Source organism: Podarcis gaigeae (assembly GCF_964106915.1).
Source record: "Podarcis gaigeae genome assembly, chromosome: 1".
NCBI lineage: Eukaryota > Metazoa > Chordata > Lepidosauria > Squamata > Lacertidae > Podarcis > Podarcis gaigeae.
In genome coordinates, this window is record NC_139678.1 from 97,177,839 (window position 1) to 97,201,161 (window position 23,323).

A 23,323-nucleotide genomic window follows, 5' to 3' on the forward strand; every position below is an offset into this window, starting at 1 on the left:
TGGTTTTCCAGCCTCCTGCTGGTTTCCTTTCGTTTTTGTGTGTCGCGTCAGCTTGGAGGTATCTAGCCAACATGAGGGTAAGGTTTTCCTATGGACTACTTGTTATCTGTCTTTAAAAGTACGAGGCCCTTTGCCCCAGCCTACCTCAGTCAAAAAAAGCAGCAAAATTCATTTATTTACATATATTCCCAATATACCCAGCACCCAACAATCCAGTTGCAAAGCATATTAAATATAATTTTATTCCTTCATGAATCTAAATTCATTTATTTCCACAACAAACACATTGATCAACCCAATTAGCCAATTCAAAAAGGTATGAAAGATTTGTAAATGCATTATTTCCTCAGAATACCCAATGGTCAACAACCCTACTAATCAAACTGAAGTAAATACAAATTTATTTATTTCAAAGTGGAAACATTTGAAGTAATCCCCAAATGAATTTAAGTAGAAACTAATGTATTATATTAATGTCACGAATAGGTACATATAGAATTACCGTAGTACCTATCAATTGTATGCTTCAATGAAATCCCTAAACTGTTAGTTTATTTTAGATTTTGTTGTGCTTGATGTGGAAATTGGTTTGGTTGTGTATTTTTAATGTTTATTGTCTATGACTACTTTTGTTACGTTGTAGTTATGTATTTTTTCATGTTACAATGGTACCTTGGGTTAAGTACTTAATTCAGAGGTCCGTTCTTAACCTGAAACTGTTCTTAACCTGAAGCACCACTTTTGCTAATGGGGCCTCCTGCTGCCACTGCGGCACCGGAGCATGCTTTCTGTTCTCATCCTGAAGCAAAGTTCTTAACCCGAGGTACTATTTCTGGGTTAGCGGAGTCTGTAACCTGAAGCGTATGTAACCTGAAGTGTCTGTAACCCAAGGTACCACTGTATATGATTCTATGATGGCACATGACATTCACCATGAGGATGGAAGTGGAATTGCTCCAAGTGTCATGTTTAGAGTTGATTTCTGCAGAAGTATTTGCATACAGTTACTAGGAATGTTAACTAGGACCACTAAGACAAACAACATGTGGCAGTCATCCTTACAGCAGGCTAATCTATTCAGTAAAGTGGGAGTGAAGACCTTGATACAGGGATGTCATTTTTTGCAGTATCCCCCTTAATGGGTGTAATGTGCTCCAATTCATAGGTTGTCTACTGTCAGGGCACCAGGTACCACATATTAAGCATAGCAATATGGAGCAAAGACATTTCCACACACATGGGATGAAGGCATAAGGGATGATCTGTGAGAAAACAAACAGAAATCTGCAATAAATTCATTTGTCCTAAAACATCATTTTCCAAACCTTTCAGCATGAATCAGTGAGCGACTCTGTTATTTATTAGGATGCAGCATCCAATAAAGCCTATTATCCTGAGATACTACTAGCTCTGCATGGGAAAAGGTAATTGAATTTGATCGATTCCAGTTGGATTAGCTGAACAAACAACTCTTTCTGGAACCAGATTTAACAGCAATAAAATTGTGGTAATAAGTAGTTATTTATAATCCACTTAGCAAACAAATACAGCTGGGAACGTGCAGGCAAACCCACTTTAAAAAATGTTTCTGGGAACATGCCAGTGCTTAGTACTCAGAGCTGGCCCATTAGCTAAGCTGCCTAACCTGATTTCTCAACCAGGTGACTTCATAGTCCTCATTTTCTGCAGTTTCCATTTTTTGCCCAGACCTTTGTTTTGAGTGATAATCCTCAAAGAAAGGTATGAAACAAAATATTAGTGTGTCATTTGACCGAGTCTATTTAAGTGCCTGCAACTTGCACACACTGATTCCTGCATCAGGACCTTTAATTAATGGCAATGCCCCTGAAAATTAGGATACCATAATTCTGTATATACATTGGTACCACCCACCGTTAAATCTCACACCGTGGCTTAATTGCTTGGAAACACTTAAAAATCTGGCCAGCAATTAAATTATTATTATTATTATTATTTAATATCTCACTCCTGAATAAATAAAAACATCACAGAACTGTAACTATTAGCTCTTTTAGTTGCAATTTCAAAACACAAGACCAAATTATTGTATTTTACAGCAGCATCAGTGTGCATGGCACTTTACAAGAGAGCAGGTTCCAGGACTAACAATCTCGGAAAGTATGGGTAATGTCACTGAACTCTAGTTCCCACCGGCTTCAGCCACCAAGCCCAATGGTCAAATATTATAGGAGCTGTAGTTCAGCAAGAGTGCCCCTGCCATGCTGTGGCCCTGAGGTTCCTCGCGCCTGTTTTAAGCACATTCTCTTAAGGCTTACATACATGATCATCTCTTTTTATCCTCAATAGTCCTGTGAGATACGGAGGTTGAGAGGCTAGCCAGTTATTAAGGCTCCCAGCATAGTTCATTGTTCAGCAGGGATCAAGATAATTATGCCCTGCTTAAAGTTATTTTCTAGTATTGAAAAGCAAGACAGCACACTGACAAAAAATACAAACAAATTCTGCAATGTAGAAAACAAGAGACACACACAAAATAGTTAGGGAATTTTATTGCAACCTGCATTTATAAGAATGTAAGATCAGAGTTCAGTATTTCCCATGTTAATTCTCAAAAGAATCCGCTTCCAACTCACTATTTTGTCAATTTCTCTTACTACTGTTGATCAAATTCTACTCTGCTGCCATATTTTTTAAAAAACAAACGTCCTCCCCTTATTACACAACTATGAATTTTTTAAAAATTCAAGTGTATAGAAAGCTGTAAAGTACAAGATGATAACAGTACCCTTAACTTCAAATATGTTTCATAAAAAGATAACGTTTTCTGCAACACGACCCAGATCTGTTAAAATGGTTGGCTTCATTATTAGTAATAAATTAGTGGAACATTTGTTATTGTGGCACTTTAGTAGGTTAGATGTACATCCGTTGCATACTGCATTTATGCTATATTGTTCAGAGCAGGGAGCAAACTTTCAAACTCGCTCTGGTTTCCTTAAGGCGTTAGACGTTTAGGATCACGAGGGAACATGGACGTTTGCCTGACATTGCTCAGTCCAAGGAACAGCATGGTGACTCTTTCCAACCCTGTAAAATTAAATCCAGTCTCATCAGCTAGAAGACCAAGTGGTGTAATACATATACAGATATACATGAACCAACAGCGTGGTTCATGAGTCGCATCAAACTTTGTACTCAATGTGCTCCTCTGCTGTACAGCCATGAGGGGATAGAAAGTTTTCACTTTAGTTTTTAATTCAATGCAATTTAACAGGTCATCCAAACCCTAATCCGTGGTTAATTGAAACAAACCAACCCATGGCTAGTAGGCAGCTTGTTGGGTTTGGGTGGAACACCAAGCTTGCAGTTCATCACAAACAGAAGCAAACACAGTTTGAGCTGCCACACTTGCTAAAAAGAATTTTGTTGGAGGGCATCACCACACCCCAAAGCCTCATATGCACAGCAGGCTGCCCCATTAGCTTCTGCTGAGAGCGCTCTCATCCCTTAAACACTACCACATGCTCATTAGATCTGCAACACAAACGATTGCATCGTAGCAGGCTAAGCTCAAAATCCACTGTTTGGATCAGTGCTACAAATTCTTCAAAATATGTAATTTCTATTTCTATTAATATTTAAAGCAGCCTTATGCAAAAAGTATCACCAATCTGAAAGCCTGGTAGCCGATTTTTTTTTGGTTTTTTAGTTTGGCAAAGACAGGATCCAGCCCCGTTTTTACCAAGAAAAGAATGCAGGAGGCACTTACAGGATATACTGATTAACCTTTCCCAGGCTCACGGATTCTTCTCCGTAAATCTACCCCTAGCTGTTTTGCCTTTAGCCTGGTTTCAGAGCTTGGCTGAGATAAAAAGAGGATAGGAAGCAGAGGTGAGGTAGGTTAATCCCACCTTCTCTTATTCTGCAAATGCTTCCCTGGTCATCCCCTCAATTAAGCAATATGAGGGAAAGATGGGTTTGGGAAACCCGCATTTCCCTTCAAAATGTGAAAGTCTGTGAGGCTGGTGGGGCTAGAGCCCGGAACAATTTTCCTTCTCAGCTGAAGCCACACCAGAAGAGTTAGCAATGGAATAGTATCCCATTGCTTGCTGTATTTGAATAGCGTAACATGGTTGTACAGTGGATGCTCGGGTTGTGAACATGATCCTTGCGGGAGGCACGTTCGCAACCCGCAGCGTTCGCGACCTGCGCACGCGCGGGTCACAATTCAGCGCTTCTGCATAAGTGCAAAGTGCGACTGAGCACTTCTGTATATGCGCCGAAACCTCGAAGTAACCGTTCCGGTACTTCTGGGTTCGGCACAGTGCGCAACCCAAAATCGCACAACCCAAAGCGTCTGTAACCCGGGGTATGACTGTACTATTCCGTGTTTGTCATGTGCTAATTACTGCCTGCAAAATTGTTCTTGTAAAATCAGCAAGGTTTTGCCATATAAAGCAAGTTGCGTAACCTGTAAATGAAAAAGTGTTAAATAAATCACCAACTTTGTACTTGGGGGGGGGGAAATGTTCAAGTTTGGTCCAAATACAACCAGTGGAGGTGGGGGAGAATTAAATGAGTTTCATCAAAATGCACTGAGTGTTCTAGACTTTATATCATTACCTCTATTAACAGTAGGGATAAATCTCCATCAAATAAACAACTGCTTTCTTTCTTCATCATTCGATGCCCCACTAGTGGGAAGGGGGGCTGGGAAAGAAACACCACTGCTAACAAGCAGTAGGATTTTCTCCTTTGATTATGGGCTTTTGAATCTTGTCCGATCATTTCCTTTGATAGTTGTCTTGTAAAAAGGAAAGCAAAGCTTAAAGCATGGATTGTTTTATAAATCTCAGAGATAAGAAGCTTAGGATGTTTCTCAAACATACACATCCCCAGTAAATCCAGGTTAGCTTTCCGAAATAAGCTCAAATGCTATGATCATCTTTGTTGTAAAACTGTCCTTCCATATGATGATAATCCAGGGCCAGAATACAATGAAAATAAAATAAGCTACGTTACCTATGCCACCACCAGCATGGGGAGGTGCACCAAAACGGAAGGAATCAATGTAAGACTTAATTTTCTCTAAATCTGTAAAAGAAATAGATTATTTTGCTTCGCGTCCAATTCTCCTTAGCAGCACAGCAAAAGCATGCAGCATAAATATAAAGAATACACATTAAAACAAAGTAGTTCAGTTTCTGGACAGCTCCCCTCCCCCAACCCACTATTATTGTTTTGCACAAATCCAGTGTGCTTAGTAGCCAAAGCTGTGTTGATCCTGTTGTTGTTGTTTAAAAATTGAACACAAGATATGAGCAGCAGCTCTGTTTAAGGGGTTACACCCCCACCCAAAAAAGTAAATCCACAGAACAGCAGGATATTGCTTTCGGCTTTAATATAGTACAGGGAAAGGCACCAGGTCCACTAGCCCCCAGGCCCACCTGTCCTTTCTGTAACTGACATCCTACCTGGGGACAATATTCTTTGATTTCCCTTCAGCAACTAACAGCTGCACGTTTACCAAATGATAAAATGATTACCCTGAAACACCTGCAGGTATCCAAATCCACTTTTGTGCATCCCCTGCATTTAAGTCCACCTGACAATTCAACACATTTGATGGTCCCCTGAGCTTTTGGATGGATGGAACTGAAATATAATTGTAGCGAGACTGACAAATATTGTACAGAATAGAAACTCGTGACCTGGGGGAAGTTCCCTGGAACAGGTACCCTTAGAAAAGTTGTTTGTGGCTGAAAACTTGTTGGACACATTTGTTATATGTTGCTAAGACACTTGGCTGTATTCAGACTAAGATCCTACACTTAGGGCCCATCAAAATCAACATAGCAAGTTAGATACCGCTTAATTTCAATGGGAAGTAACTTAAATTTGGATCTAGCCATTATATTTATATACAAAGAATAAGGCTTCCGTTTCCTGCTCTAATCTCTTCATATCCTTGTTGCATGCATTGATTTGAAAGTGAAAGACAGGAATATATATATATCTGAAATATTACCAATGCCGTGATGCAAAGCTCTCTCAGTCAGCAGCTGAGGATCGTGAACTCGCTGAGCCCCAGACAAAATTTCTTCTCCCCTCATGAACATATCATAGGAGTTGGATGTTTTCTTTAAAAAAAGATTGCATTTTAGTAACTAGCAGTTAAACGGTATGCAAAATTTGACTGTTGTTAAGTGCAGATTATGCCCATCCCACTTCCAACAGAGAAGGCAGGCCTCTCCTTCCCTTGTGTCCACTGCTTTCAATACAATAACATCAGTTATTACAATACAATAACGTCAGTACAATAACATCATCTTTTTCCATTGGAGATCATGGGACTTGTAGTAAGAAAAACAAACACCTGCTTCTAGCATTGGTTTTAGTTCCTGAAGGAACCTGTGCAAAGGACAATGATCAGTTCAGATTATGAGACCCATACCTACTCAACACCTGACTTTAAATTTACTACATGAATATGGTATAATTGTGACAGAAACTCCATGCCAGGCCAGTCCCCTATTGACACCTGAAAGTGGCCTGCAATGTTCCATCATATTTCACAGCAATCAAAACACTGATAAGCATGCAACAATTTACTTACAGGATTTGCTGGATCTGGCATTGTGTAGAAAGGTCTCACAGCCAGAGGGTATTTGTCAAGAATATAGAAGTCTGTGTCATACTGCAAAAGACCAGGAATAAATAAAATTAAGATAATTTTTTTTTTAAGGAAAGAGGTTTTAAAAAACAGCAACTAAATAATACATATCTAAAAATCCGAGGAGTTTCACAACACATGATTTTGCTAATCAGTTAATTCCAACAAGTTTTAAGAATTTAAATTTGATAGTATCGTGCAGGTTCTAAGACAGCAGATTAAAAACACTATAAAATTCTATATGAATGACCTGCTACAAATGTTAACATTTTCCGGTGTCAAGCATACCTGTTCAAACTTGTTCCAAAAATACACTTTACTGCTATATTAATGACTCAAAGTAATTTTTAAAAGGTTTACCTTTTCCTTCACCAGTCGACCCAAGAGCTTTTCACTTGGTGTACTGAAAGCAAAGATTTTAAGGTTCAGGTTAAAGCAGCTTTTTTATAGTTCGTGTTTCTGAGTCTTTATGCACTGATCTTTGAAAAGCTGTACAAATCCCACAAATGAGAAAATACGTGTGTAGATCCACTCATGCCATTCAATTGTTTTAGACCAACCCTGGATGAATGTGATACTGTATTATTGGTCATGGGAGCCAGACAAACTCCAAATGTTGGATCAGGAGTGGCTGGTTTTATTGCTTGCCACCTAAGCCTGCAGTGGGCTTTATTCCCTGCTGGTCTCTGCTTGGCCACATGACTAACAGGGACCAGACCAGACTCTGCAGTATGTCATGCAGAGGTGGCTATGCAGTCACTATATGCATACTCCACTTCCATATACTGCATTTATAATAGTGCCTACACAAATAATTGTTTCGCTAAATGTGTCTGTGAGAACCAAGACTGGCACTGGTATAGTACACTTCGTTTCCTGCAGTGGGAGTGCCCTCCCTGTATGCTTTCCATTCTCCAGTACACAACTGGCATCTTTAGGCACACTCCACCTAGGATCACTGGTTGCTAGCTTCAGGCAATTCAAAGTGCCACAGAGATTTTTTTTAAAAAATGAAACTACTATAATACTTATAGCAAAAGGCCCAACGCTACATGTTTTTCTTTTGCAGTAGGGTGGTCAGGACATTTGTTTACTCCTGAGATATTGTGAGCCTATAAAGAGACACATAACCATCTGGAGAAGCAGACAGAAAGTAAGCTGTCACTGCTTTACAGAATTGTGTGTCTTCATTAGACAAAAACTATGTTAAGTCTAAGTAATATTTCCTAGGGATGCTTAAATGGGTATAAGACCCACTGACTCCAATGGATGCATTTCTGAATAAGCATGCATACAACCAAACTCTTAGGATGTTCAAGCCTCTATAATGAACATAGTTCACAAACATGGAAGCCAGACTTCCTTATTTTGTGCAGAAGACAAATTTAATCAGAAGGCCTTCCATCAACTGGACAGGTCAAATATTTGTTTTGGTAAATAATCACATCAACTTTTCTCCATTAAAGTGATTTTATGTTCCAGAATGAACTATTGTAATCCCAGGACCGAGGATTTTCAGTTTGTTTGTTTTTAAACAGACCACTGTTTACAGAAAGAAGAAGCTGTTACACTGCTCTGGGTGGTCTAGGATGAATTAAGGGGCAAGAGAGAGACTTCAGGGCCACACAGATTTGGGTTGACCTGTTTATAGACAGCTCCCAGCTATACTGCACCACCAGGTTTGTTCTCTTCACTTAACAGCTTGGATTCTGGAACAGATGTTTTATACCACTTGGAATGGTGAGAAACCAACATTTAAGGTGCTCTTCACACATCACATTCTTAACAAGGAGATTTATTTTAATGGGGCGTCTCTCTATTTTGTACATGAGTGTATAATGGTGGCAATTCCTATAGCTGGAAAAGTGTGACAGGCTTGTGTTGGCATTCCAGCAAATGTATGAACTGTTTTCACAGCGACATGTAATCCAAATGTAGTCCCAAAATGGTTACATCTGCAATACCAATAGATATGGCACTAATCTTTCCCATCAACATGAGTGTACCTGAGATCATCTTCATCCCCCATCTCTACTCCAGCTTCCCGAAGCATGGCCAGAGCTTCTCGGTACTCCAGCCTCAACGTCGGCTCCAAGAACTTGAATGGTTCACATGGAAATTGTTTGCTCACAGTCTGGATCTCCGTTTGAAACCTTCACGTAAAAAAGATTGCCATTTTCAACAAAAGCAAAAACACAGAAGAGAAAAGGCACTACCCTTCTTCACCACAAGAGCTCACTCTGACACCATGCAACATTTATGATCTATGTTTTTCTGACTTCCTTCAACAACAAAAAAGATTGGATGAAATGCGAGGAGATTTTCATCATCAGATCTCAGGGAGTAAGAAGGAGCACATGCAAGACCCTCAGGTATTATGGGCCTAAACTATGAAGGGCCCTAAAGGCAAGCATTGGCATTGAATTTAGCCTGGAAACAACCTGTAACCACGAATCTCATATAAAACAGGTTATAATGGAAAATCAATTTGGCTGCTGTATTCTGAACCAGTTGCTGTTTCCAGGCAGCCACACCCTGTCTTGAGAGCATTATGGTAGCCAACTGTAGGGGTTATCAGTAAATGTGCTACTGTATTCATATTGCTATTTTCCACAAAAAGCTGCAAAGTTGTTGCTGCTCCTGGTCACAGTTTCAAGCTGGGCTTGAAGGGGACTGTGGTCCAAGAGAATTCTGCAGCTGCAAGCCTAAGTATCCTCCAGAATGTTATGAAACTGTCCTGTATGAGGTGTGATGCCAAAGTGGGAAAGCATGCTAAGCTTTTGTAAAAACAATACTAACTGTAATGTACATAGCTATGTGGCAGCCCTTACATCCGAGAGCAGCGTTATGGCCTTACCATTCCATCCACAAAACCTGTGGGTTGCCCTTTGACGCAGCCCAGAAAGCTGTTGTCGGGAGGAAGACAGCAAAAGGAAACAGTTCATGGCCTACAACCTAATCCTAAAATGGGCCAAGGGGCTGTACATCATTCCCATGGCATATATATCCTTACCGTTCTGTAGTCTACAATAGGGAGCGAATGGATTTCATGCCAAAGGGATCTGTTTGGATTTCCCCCAGAAATCTGAATTCCACCAGCAAAATTCAAGTGTAAATAGTAATTTAGAAAGAGGGCTCGATGCTTCCAGTTAAGGAATGAGTGCACCTTTGTCCAGGAATTTATTTTCAGGGCCAAAACTTGAGCACTCAGTTCTTTCACCCCAACCCATTCCTGCAAAACCGCCCCCCCCCCGCCCCAATTATATTTGTTTCAGCAGCCTAGCTTGGAAACAAAAGTTGCTGCTATTGTTACACAACTCAGAATCAAATATCAAATGTACTTCAGATATTCCAGAGATCTCCCAGTACATCTATTCTCTCCCACCCCTGGTCTAGAATGGGTTTGTGTGTGAAAGAGCTGAGTGCTCAGTTTTGGCCCTGAAATCAGATTCCTGGACGAAGATGCACTTGTTCCTTAATTGTAAGCATATTCTCTGCCCATCCCTGGTCTATAAAAAAAGAATATTAGGGGCCAAAAAGGATGATACGTGTAGGTATGAGAAGAAATCTGAAAGGCAGTTCAGCAGGGCAAGAACAAGTATTCACAAGCTGTATCAGACTAAAGGACCACACAGCCCAGCACTCTGTATCCAACACTGACTAGTTTGATGCTTACAAACAGGGCAATGAATTGAGAGAGTCACCTATGTTGTTCAGCGGCATAACACCTATGAACACAGGGGCTCCTTCTTAGCTATTATAACCAAGAAAGGCCTATTCATGAATCTATTTAATCCTTTTAAGAAGCCATCAAGGCAATGAATTCCAGCAGTTCATACTGCATTAGAGAAACATGAAATGCTTTTATGCACATCTTTAACCTGCTGCCATTCTATTATTTCACTGACTTATGGTCCATCAGTAGAAAGAAAAAGAGATTTCTCTCTACTCATGTGGTTCCTCGTATGCAAGATCATGCTTGTGCCCTGCTAGCAGACTTCAGTATCAAAAACTGTACTACTTGCAAGATAGAAAAAGCTGAGATTTGGTGTACAGATAGTCAAAAGTTATCCTGATTACAGATCCATCTGGCAACAGGGTACTTTTATGACTGTTGCCTGTAAGACATGATACAAACTCTCTTTCTCACATTAGCTTTGGCACTCCAGACAACATTAAATAGCCTCTCATTTTCTATGGTTTCTATAGCATGTAATTTACTTCTTACCTTTCTTGGAGTCCTTTGAATATCTGCACCATGGTGTCTGCGATCTCATCCACCACCTCATGATAATGGTAATTAAAGGCCATTTCAATATCCAGACCAACAAACTCTGTCAGGTGTCTATGAGTATTAGAGTCTTCTGCCCTAAACACTATACAAAGGGGGAGAACGTTTTAAATTACTTTAAGATCCCAAACAAATGGGTCTCAGTAGAGACTAGCTTCAGACAGACACTCTAGCACCAAATTACCATTTTAAATAGACAGAACAATAGCTCTTATCTGAAACAGGACTCTAATCTCCTGCCAGAGAGACCCCTGTTAAACACCAAAATGGTCATTGTGGTAGTAAAATTTCTGCAAGTGACTCTGAATCCTGGCAAGGAGGTGCTGTTGGCTCCCCTGGGAGATAACAGCTCAACAACAGTTGTCCATGCTCTGAGTTGGGAGCTAAACCACTAGATCAGGACAAATACAGGGCTCTTTTTGTGACTTGAGAGTGCAGCTCCTATCTGAAAACTGCAGTCTGTGCTATTCCCAAACTTGTGAAGATTTAGAACAGTAACACACACCAGTGTGCATGTAGGTCCTTTGAACACCATCAAGAAACAATTTAAGCCAACAATGAAGTCAGTGAGACTTACAAATATTTTTGTATTATCTCAGAATATTTCCCCAGTTCATATATTACACAGGGTGGTATTTCTCCTGCCATGGAAAAGTAGCTTTTATCTCTATCTCCACCCACATTTTATATTATGGTACCTATGATCCAGGGTCTCTGTGTCAACCAATACTTTGTGCAATTTCTCTCCATCAAAAAGAAATAGGAGGGGGCAGGAGCTAAAGTAGTGCAGCGTTGGTGTGCAGCACTTGGTTCTTATATTCAAGAATATGTTTGGGGATATGAGGTGCAAGGATTGCTCTACAATACAAAAATGAGTACAGTACTCCCCTGTAATTTATAGCTCAGGGAAGGGGAGAGGGAAGATAAGCACATGCTATCTATGATGATAATCCAAACTGATATATTGTGAAAAACCAGAACATGAAAATATTTTGCACCGTCTAATTTAGGATGTATTGATTTTCAGCAAGCCCACATTAATAAAACCTCTAGGGCTGCCAAGCTTGTAGGCTTCTATTAAGTTCATCGAGAGATTAACCATTACAGTTGCAGTCATCTTTTTCTCTGCCAGGAAACAGCTGTATGATACTTCCAACAACCACTAGAGAACACCAATGCTCTGTTCACTGTTCTCACGTCAGCTGAAAATATTACATTTGTTCCGCCTGCAAACCCTGTCAAACTGCCATATGGATTAGCAGCCTTTGCATGAAACTTTTGTTTGGTTTGCAGATTAGAAAGGAAAAGGCCTCGCAATGCTCAGTACGTGCATAACCTGAACATTTAGTGCACGCTGGCTCCAGAGACATGACTGTTGCATTAGTAAGAAAGGGGGAAAAACAAAAGAGCTTTCCTCACCTGGCCCAATGCAGAAAACCTTGTCAAAGTCAGCACAGATACACATTTGCTTATAAAGCTGTGGGGACTGTGCAAGGTAGGCACTGCTTTTGAAGTAAGAAACAGTAAACACATTGGCACCACCTTCGCTGGCAGCTGAAAAATAAATGCATTTATCTATAAAGCAGGAGCAAACTTAAGTGATGTATTTTTCTTGATTCCTTCAATTATTGCATGCAACTGACAATTCAGCAAGTACACTTTCAGAGATGGAAATGGAATGTTTAAACACTTTCTCCAAGGGTCAGAAGACACCAGCCAGCGCCATTTTGCTGACTGAGGTAAATTACAAGATGGCACTTCCCCTCCAACACTACCACCGCTCCACATATAGAAGCTGCCTGGCAAATGAATCTTACTTCGACACGGTCAATAGGATAGCATCAGACAGACCCAACGGCATTTTTCTAGGGAGGGTATATACAGCTCTAATGTCCAGCAAAGGTGAATGGCCTCAGAGTTCAGGATGAATGGCTGTAGGGACTGCTGCCACCGCCCCAGCACCTGAAGCAACTGCAACACACTACCTAAAAATAGGGCTGGCCATAGTAATAATGCCTGACACATTTGGTATCACCTAGGTCTGTGTTGTTAGGGTCGACAGACCCAAGCCTTCTGCAATATGCTGGAATGAAGAGCAAACTTCCAAGCCCGATTCTCACCTTCTTTCCTATCTATGGTGCTAAAATGGACTTAAAACCAAGACAAGCTAAAATGCCAGCTCCAGAAGAGGAGGAATGTGGCATGAGGCATTCAGGTGGGGTTTTATAGGAGAAGGGAGGAACTGCAGTAAGAATGTTGCGTTGCAATCCATATTTTACTATTTCCATTCCTTTCCAGACTATGGATTTTGGCTTCACACAGCCAATGGCAGTGAGGGGGGGGGAAGGGTGGCTTGTCGGTAGGTCCCAGTGGGCACATGAATTGGCTGTTGCCAGCCACTGCTGTAACTACACAATATATTTTGTTTTCTATGCTTGTTATATTGCCTTTGGTTGAAAGCAGCCTTGCATTTAAGCAGTAGCCTAGTAGCCACCGGTGACAAGGAGCTCTGTGTAGAGGAGTGAACAGACTGGCAAAGGAGAAATGAAGCAGTATATCCACCCTGTGTCCAGCAAACAAACCAAGAAAGGAACAGGAGAAGCCCCCCCCCCCCCATATGAACCAAATACATAAATGCAAAAGTTAGCTGCTGTGGGAAAGATAGATCTGTCTCTCTTCTGCCAGCCCTAAGCAGCCTAGGAAGCCTTTCTGCAGGCTAGCTCATTTTTCTGGGCTTCAAGACTGGTTAAACAGATGGAAAAACTACACAAAATGCTAAGGAATAAGCCTGTTTCTCTACCCTGAGATTACTGGGGAGTGCACCAACTTCTGTTTTTCCAAAGGATATAGCAGCATTTATTTATTTTTAAAGAAAAGGTTTCAATGTGCAATTGATTACTTAAAAATCAATTAATACTTTCTGGTTCAATGATATATTCCCCCCTCCCCCCGCCTGCACAGTAGTGTACTGCCTCCAAAATTGCGAATTTATTTGAATCCATTACAAATAACCAGTACATACCAGAAATAATCTTTGGAGTCTGAATTTCCACAAACCCCTTGTGAATGAGTGTTTCTCGAAAAAGCTGGCAAATGCCAGACTGCAGGCGAAAGACAGCTTGGCTAGTGGAGGTCTGTTAAAGAGAAGATATTACACTAAGATTTCTAGCTTTATTTCAGCTGCTGGACACTGTTTGAATTTTATCAGGACAACGGATATCATTAAACAGTTCTCTCAAGAGAATTTTTTATTACCCAAAGGCCTGCAGAGGAAACTTTCTGAGAGGTTTGCACAAAAAGAGCAAGAGAAACTGCTAAAAATCTGTAGCAACAGTTGAGACAAAGGGGTTGATTAGCTTTTATTCATCATATATAGATATATAGGTAAGGCGTTTAGAGAAAAGTTACAAAGGTACAACTGTCTTCTACAGAACAACATTATAGCATTCTGCTACCAATAGCTGAATCCGCTCCACAGTAGTTGTTGCACTCATCCATAATGAATATATAGAAGTAAAAATAATGCTTAATGTAAACTAGATGAAAAAACCAAATTGATAAAATATATTGAGAGAGGCTATACAAAGTTACCCACTCCTGTCACCCACACACAGCAAAGAAAAGTCAGCTCAATACAGAGTTGAAGGTAAAATCTAATGCAGTGATGGGTGTGTGGGGGGGGGGGGACCTGCCATTTCTCCCCTCCAATACAATAGTTCTTTTTCCAAAACAGAGACAAGCTTGATACTCCTCAGAGATCACAGAGGTTGCTTGCTTGCAAAACTGTTAACATACCAGCATGCTATGCAGATCAAGAACCCTGAGGTTTATTGTGAAGAAAAAATAAAGAATAGTTCAAAGCAAACCCACAACTGCGTTGGCAACATACAGCTGCATGTGCCTATCCAGTAATGGCATTTTTTATCCTCCCCTTCCCCCACCATCCGTGCCTCCTAAATAAGGATGTGCGTCACTGTTCTGTTTACTGTAACTTTTTCAAGATGCCTACCTTTTCAGTTAGGTTGAGATGTGTGGTTTTTCACATGACATGACGCCAAGCCACAGATGTGCAGAAACGAATACAAATGTGATACATCTGTCAGGGTTTTTTTTGTTTTCAAATAAAGTTGCTTTTTCGTTTTTGTTTTAAACACAACGAACTGCATTTTTTAAACCAAAGCTTGCTTTCATTTCTTCACTGGAAAGTTACAGATTCTAGTTAATTAAAATAGTGCGAGAAAGTGGCTGGTACCATCTTTCTGGTTTGGTTTCCCACCCCCCTCTGTTTTGTTTTTAGCCACGTGAGATCCTAACCACAGTCACACTGCGTTCCTAAAGTAGAGGGTTCAGCGCAACCTGACTTTGTTTTCAGCTGATTGGTGGAAATAAAGTCTGGCTTGAAGTGCAGAGGCTCATCTCCAACAAACATACAGGCTCATCTCTAACAAAGCTGTGCAAAGTACAGGAGGCATAGCTGCAAGGAAGCACAGCATGAGATGTGCTTTATGTGACGCACACACGACTGTGTTCTGCACAAACAAAACAAAAAGACTCGTAGAAGAGAGTGAAAACTAAGCAACCACCAGCGGCTTAGTCTCACCACAACCACCCCATAATATATTTAGCCTACATTTAAAAATATATACAAATGCTTGCACAACATGTTTGTTGGAGAGCACTTGATTTGCTGCCTTGCTAAATAATAAGAGCAATGGACTGAATATAGAGTTTGGCTTTTGGGTTCATTACAACAGCCTGAATGTATTATACAATCTGATGAGCTATTTTGTTAACTAGGCTAGTACAGTATATGATTAGTACAGTACAGTATAGTACAGTATATGGGAAAACCCAGCCAGATGGGCAGGGTATAAATAGTGAAATTATTATTATTATTATTATTATTATTATTATTATTATTATTATTATTATTATTACTAAGTGCTGCCAGATCTACACTGCATTTTAGTTTACCATCAAAAATAGTTCTGCTGCAAAAAAAAATTAACCATTTTTTAAAAAATTAACATCTTCACAAGCAACTAGGCTTTGGCAAATTTCTAGGGCTAAAAACAGAAGCAGATGCTTTCAATCTCTCTCTCGCAGACCCGATGGAGAAAAGTGAGGGGCACATGAGCCCTCACATTCTCATATCTCATTAAGCCATAGTTTGGCTCACTGTCACATGTGAACAAGACCAATGTCAACCATATTAGGTTAGATGCATGAATGGTCTGTCCCTATATAAGGCCAAACCCAGAGAACTAACAGATTTCTGTCAATAAGCAGCATTTGGATGCTTTTTTATTTCTACCTCCTTACTCAAAGTTTAAGGAAAGCAAATCATGTTAAATATATATTTTTAGGTGACTTCTAACAATGAGACCCCTAAATAGCAAATAACCTCTATCGACCAAACCCTGGCCAATGAATTCTAATCCAGGGGCTAAGTTTTAGTACAGCAGAGCTCTATCTTTAACTAGGAAAGAAAAGGAACCTTGAGTTACTATCTAATCCTCAAATTCAGCTGACATATCTAGCAAAGTAGCACAATGTGCTGCCACAGGCCCTAAAACTAAAATTCTTGATATGGGACCCTACAACAAAAGCTGTGGAAAAGCAATTTGATGGAGACAAATGATCACTGCTCAAGAAAATATACTGCAAGATCCCCAAGACTGGAAGTTGAACCTTAAGCACGTTTTGACCTTGAAGTGAAGATGCAGATTAGGGAACAGACAATAAAGAAAGGCTGAACTTGTTTCTGTTACCTAATTTATTACTGAGTAATTCCCAGATTAGATTAGATATGTAACCAAAACATTTACGTCAACTCAACTAGGGCAAATCCTTTTTGTTTGTTTGTTTCAAAGTGTCACAATGAAGCCTTAGATAATAATAAAAAAAGAAGGGAACAATTTTGGTTCTCCCTTGTCGAAGGTGGCTAAAGTCTGAGTTTCATGTGCTAATAGAAGTCCACTTTAAAGAAATAGCATAGGAATCTCTGAATCACAGGCTACAAGACTCTGATATCAATTTGCCTTTTCATTCCATTGTCCACTACTTACGGCATGTCAGAAACTAGAAAAATTTCACTTCATTTCTTTCGTCTAGATACAGGAATCTCTTTAAGTTTACTGTTTCTTGGAATTACAAAGTCACTTTTAAAAATAAATTTATTTTTACTTGTGTTGACACTGACCAGTTATTCAGGCTGAAGCTCTACGATGTTTACTACAAGTGTTGAATTTGTATAAAATCTACAATAGTAGCAAGCGCATTAAAAATGAAACATATCAAATGTAATGCTCTTTTCTACCTGCAGAAGGATTCAAATCTTACTAGCTTGATGAGAACCATGCTTCCAAGTCACCTGGATCAGCTTACCTTAAACTTTCTAATTAGCTATAACAGGCATAGCTACCTATTTATGGACTTAAAGCCAAGTTTACAAGGTATACTAATTTGCTTATGATTGCACAGAGACATCTATTTTATTTTAAAATGTACTACATTCATATCCTACCTTCTCTCCATATTTGGCCAGTCACTTGCTCTCAGGCTAACCTACCTCACACAGTTACTGTGTGGATAAAATGAAGGATAACTGTATACACCACATTGAGATCAGCCAGTGAGCTTCATGACTGAGTGATGATGTCAACCACAGGTCCAGCACTCTATTCACTAAACCACACTGGGTCTAAAGTCTTGTATTAAAGCACAGCAAATGTAGTGCAGCAGGCCAATGGGGATTTTGCCAGCCCCCCAACCCCAATCTGATAACTACAATACGAGAGCCTCCATTCAACTTCCTCAGACAAAACACAGGATGTAGTCTCCGAAACCTTTCTAACAATTGGATTTAAGAGATCTGGCTATATGTATATACAACTGTGTTTATTGAATGCTTGCATAGAATTCAACTGCTGCTACTGCAGCAGCAACAACAACAACAGTAGACGCTGTCAATGTAAGCTATAAAAGATAACAAATACAAAGAAATCAGAAACAAAGTAAGGCCACCTAATTTATAAGTGTAGGCTCATGTCCAACTGAAAGGAGAGCTAACTAACACAGCTGCTGCTGTTTTATTGAATGATTAAACTTCTGAGAAATTGGAATGTTACTTTAAAAAGCGGAGATGGGGGTGGGGAGATGCCTGGACCAGATGGAAGTGTTGAGGTCAAGAGTTTGACAGAAGATATGCCTGTATGTCAGTAGAGGCAAATGTGAGGACAAATGAGGTGTCAACACTGGGGAATTAAACAAAAACCCATCTACAAAATTGCACATGTATCCATGTGTATTCCTATCAGTCCTCTAGAATCAATTGTCACACCAGGACTTGGGATTTTCATTTTAAATCTGAGTGATTTTACTGATATCATTCTGCAAAGCTTCTGTCAGCTACTCTGAATCTAAAGAAGAGAGCTATAGACTGGATATGGGATTACATATAATTTCCATTTCAACCACCTGACTTTCAAACGAGGAAAACGCGACACCAGGAAACCATATTTGACAAAAGTCATTCCTGTGCATTTACTCTTTCTTCCTCATGCAGTTAACTGACTCTGCAATCAAAGAAGTGTAAGGATTAACGGATTGAAGGGAGAAGGAGTAAACTTATCTTATTGTGAAAGTCTTAAATTCTTCCACAGTCTATGTACAGTAGTACAATAAGGAACTGGAGACTGTGCTAAAGCAATAAAAAATATCTTAAACACATTCCTGAAGTTTAAGCTTCAAAAATAAGTCTTAAATAATGTGTCAATGTTATATACTATTGCTCATAAAATGTGAAAATGAATATTGCTTTTGGGATGCCGGAGGCAAAATTTTATCTTTCTGTTCACATACATCTCTGTTGTATGTGAACACACATATCCATGCGGAGACAAATGCTTTGTTTAAGCTTAAGGAAAAATACCACAACCTTCTTGTGCTGTCAGATTGTAGATACATGCATTAAGGCTAAACTCTTGTTCTCACCAAAGTGGTATGCCTGTGTCTTGGCTGTACCACTTAAGACGGCAGGTAGGGCGCTCTCCCATGATATAGCACCCTTAAATACCAAGATTTCCCTGCATGTAGACAGCTAGGTCTATCTGCAGTCTGAAATTGTACAGTCCAGACAAAGACATACCATCTCAGTAAGAACTAGGCCCACTTGAAAGAGGCATGCTTAAAAAGGTGGGGGGGTGCAAGTTAGGAGGCGATCCTGCAACACACCTCGAAGCCTGGAGTTGTCTACTCATTCAATCTGAAGTTCAAAGTTGTGACAGGTGTGAGCACTAACACACATTGAAGGAATAGTGAAATGCACACAGGAGCCACAATTCGGCCTGCTCAAGCCTCCTAGCTTAACAACTGAGGGTGGTGGAGTTACACATTTTTCCCATTCTCTCCTGTCCTCACTTCATTCCATGGTTTTTATTTGGACAGGATTCATTAGCTATTTTAAGACTGGGCATATCCTTCCCCACCTGTAAGATACAGAAGTATTTCTTTGCTATTTTCTTCTTCTCCCAGTTACATGTTTTATCTATATCTAACCGTTCTGTTTACATTTCACTTTTCAGGTGGTCCCATCCTCATCCACCCCAAGCCAGGGATTGCTAAGGCTTAGTTGTGAGTCCTATTTTAAAACATCAGGGATCGGTCTAGAAATATGGGGATTTGTTTATTTCTTAGATCTACAGTCTGCTCCTTCTCCCAAATGAGATGGGTCAATAACAGAATACAATTAAAACCAGGTCTACTTTTTTAAAAAACTAACCTTCTTTTTAAAAGCTGAGAACAGCTTTAAAACAACAACCTATCACCCACTGCACAGCTAATAATGACACCAAATACTTTATGTACTGAAGCTTTTTCCAGGTCTTAATCTGAGTCAAAGCTTTAGGCCCAGTACCTAGAGATCTAGAATTCAAACCTGAAGTACCAAAGAGGTACCAAAAGTACCTCTGGGGTTGTTCAGAATGCTCTCTGACTCTACACAGAGCAATGCTGCCTGCCTGCAAGGATATCTGAGAAGGGGCTTTCAAGATGATGTACATAATTTCAGCACAAACCTGGGCACAGTCACCTCTAATTTTATAAATTCAAGCAAGAAATGAAACGAGCAAAAGCCCCATGCCTGACAGAAGTCACTTAAAACAAAGTATGTACAGCTGACTGGCAATGTGAGAAAATAAAATATCCCCTCCTGTGTCTATCTGGGATTGCTGCGGACATTCAAGCTTAGGCAGAAGTTTTCAACATTATGAGATCTAAAACTGAATAAGCAGCTTCCACTATGCTGAAGCCAGCAATCCACGCTGCCCAACTCATCTTCCAGTGGCCTTTCCCCAAAATTGTATTTCTTTCATTAAAAAGAGCTCAATGCTTCTTAAGAACACAGATATTTGAGGGGAGCAATGAAGCAGAACCACCAGCATCAGCAGGTTTTTCCCCCTCCTGTATTTCTTCACAGAATGCACACAATGATTTTTAAGAGAGATGACACTTCCAGAAATATCAAGAGCAATCATGGATAAGGTTGCTCTGACAGGTGGTTTAAGATGCATTTTTATCCTCTCTAACATATATACTTTTGCAGCAGGAAGAGCTACAGCCTACAAATGTTCCATTTATTTGGCACTGGATGCTTGGGCTCATTATTTGTGGGCAGGCAAATCACTTCAAGCTGCAGCCTTTACTTATGACCCTGATGATGGTATTACTAATGGAATCAGAGGCGACTGAGAAAGTTAGGCTGATCCTGCTACACAAACACAGGAAGACAACAACTCTGGGGCAATTATTTGTATTAATAGTTTTCCATACACTATTTAATGTGCAAACAACGGCAGAAGTCGCCCTGTCCCTTACTGTATTACAATGTGGAGTGGATTCAAACACGGTGGTTGATCAAATTTACATGGCCAGCCAGCTGTTTGCCTAGTTTCTAACCATGTAGTACAATAACCATTATTATGTGCAGGATCATGCACTTTAGACTAAAAACTAATGATAATTATTCATGAAGAGAAGAGAGTTCTGCAACAGTATCCATACACACACACACACACACACACACACACACACACACACACACAATGTGTATTTGCAAAGTGAGTGGTTCAGAACAAGAACATGCGAAGAGTCCATCCTTGCCAAAAGACAAAATCTATCAACCTACCAGACATCATATCACCCGGTTTCCCAAGGGTGTGTCACAGGGAGCAAACACATCATGGAAAAGCACCAGCAAAATAAACTGTACCAGATGTTTTAAATAAGGAAGGAAACCATCTGTCCATCAAATGTTGGGGGGGGGGGGAAGTGTTCTCAGCCATGGGACGGAAATGCCCAGACTAGTGAAATGTAATATATGTATATTTAGTCCTTCTTCTGGCATTGTTAAAGGTATTCCTATACCCTTTTTCAAGTGAACATGATAAAACAGTTCACATAACATTATTAAAGCTATAAGCATCAATAAAAATTATACAACTGAAAAGAAAAAAACGAACAAGTGTTTTGTCTTGAAGGTGCTAAAGCAACTTCTCCACCCACCTCCCACCCAGGACAAGAATATTTGCTTTATATTAAATATGATTTAGGATTATGCAGTAATTTACAGGCCACAGTCAGGTATTTATCTCTGTGTACCATGAAATGCCTCACTGCAGATTTTTAGTTGTGACACTCCTGTAATATTCACTGGTAAGCATGCTTAGGAACTGCTGCCTTAGCATAACAAAGTCTGTAATCACAGACAGGCATGCTAACTTGGAACAAAACACATGGAATTTGATGGATCTTGCTTCTGAGAAAACATGCATGGGATTGGAAAACATTTTACATTTGAATCATTCCTTCACCTCAAGTCTCGGTAGGCAACTAGTCACTGAGACTCAAATAACAACGAGCAAAGAATGGCCAAGTTGAACTCCCAACAGCAGGGACAAGTTTCATGTATGTTTTCTGTGTTCTGGGCCAACACTCCCTAGTTGAAGCACATGGTGTTGACCCAGGTGAGCATTTGGTGCACAGGAGAATGTGACTCGTAGAGTGACTAGTGACATGGCATGTTTTATTTCTCTCAAAAGGTATCCATGTTCTACTATAAACAGAGCTTCAAGGGAAGGGAAATGCAACTCTCAGGTGTCGTCATGCAGCCGGCTCTTAGCTGGCTCCAAACATCCCCGATGTCATCACATTACTATGCAATTCGGTTGGGCAACCAGGATCGCATAGCACAGTACCAAAACGGCAGCCTGATAGAAATGGTATCTAGGCAGCAGCAGATTACCGGAACAGTGGTTGCAAAGAAGCATGAGAAAGTTGATACCATTTTTTCCCGGAGGGCTTCTCACACCCTGTGAAAAATCAGTTTTCTCCTCAGAAATGTTTTGATGGCAAAAATTCACTGCGACTCTTAAAAAACTGGGCTAAAGAGGCCACTGTGTATAATGCAGGTGTATGTGTTTGCCACTGATGTAACAAACTCAAAGGCATTTGAAGCATCTTTCCATTGGCAGTTTTTTCATGTTACACATCCCAGGAATACAAGTAAGTGGTCACTTTTAGCACCACCATTATCACTGACTTTTGCTGGAGTGAAACAAGTTTACAGCAAATGGGTCATACAAACCCCCCAGAATTCTGAGTCCTGAGAAATAATCTTCCCACCTTGTAAACCATTTGCTTAGTTTCAAGGCCAACACAAGGGGTTCTTACCCTTAAGTCAATCACTCTGTTGTCCAATCTTGTATCCTGGTTTACAGTAGCTCTTCCTTCCTGAAGAGTTGCAAAAGAAAAACACACTGAAAACCACACGTGCAGAAGGGGGGGGGGGGAGAGAGAGAGAAACAATGCATGTTTTGTAACATAAGAAATCTTTTGGTTCGTTGCACATTCAGAGGGAAACTCCGTAAGCTGCTCACACCTAAGATTTTCAGTGCCTGAGATGAAGACACCTGCCAAGTGTCTAGCACAGCTTGAGTGAACCACTTCTGCACCAAGAGGGAGCAGCTGTGTGGTCTGCATGTATCATATTGCCTTCACTAAGGATGTTTCCGAACGGGAGCTTCCTGTGCTCCTGGCATGATGCTTAAGTACAAAGCCAGACGTGTAAGGTGAACATAATTCAAATAGCAGGTGTATGCTGGTTCCATCACCATCCTTGGCTACAGAAGGGAGATCAGGACAGGCCATCGCATCTGGCTGATTCTGTCAGCAGGCTACCTGGAGAAGTCCTTTTCAGAGACTGTTCTCAAAGGACCAAATAAAGTTTTGGAACATGTGACATGTTTGGCCTGTGACAAGTTTTCCTAGTGACTTTTAAAGAACGATTTTCCTTCAGGGTGACTATCTTTGGAGAGGGA

The 23,323-nt window shown here is 40.3% G+C and overlaps 1 protein-coding gene across 1 annotated transcript in view; it reads right to left on the reverse strand.

The window, feature by feature from the left end:
• Positions 1–2,513: 2,513 nt before the first annotated feature.
• Positions 2,514–23,323, reverse strand: part of DARS1 (aspartyl-tRNA synthetase 1) — a 50,829-nt gene continuing 30,019 nt past the window's right edge. Inside the window, exons 7-16 of the mRNA XM_083710419.1 lie at positions 22,677–22,736; positions 13,969–14,080; positions 12,366–12,500; positions 10,884–11,031; positions 8,662–8,808; positions 7,016–7,058; positions 6,599–6,679; positions 6,011–6,122; positions 5,005–5,076; positions 2,514–3,069 (exon numbers count right to left, since the gene is read on the reverse strand). Coding sequence (XP_083566545.1) covers positions 2,978–3,069; positions 5,005–5,076; positions 6,011–6,122; positions 6,599–6,679; positions 7,016–7,058; positions 8,662–8,808; positions 10,884–11,031; positions 12,366–12,500; positions 13,969–14,080; positions 22,677–22,736 — 1,002 coding nt within the window. The 3' untranslated portion in view covers positions 2,514–2,977. The remainder of the gene's footprint in view (positions 3,070–5,004; positions 5,077–6,010; positions 6,123–6,598; positions 6,680–7,015; positions 7,059–8,661; positions 8,809–10,883; positions 11,032–12,365; positions 12,501–13,968; positions 14,081–22,676; positions 22,737–23,323) is intronic.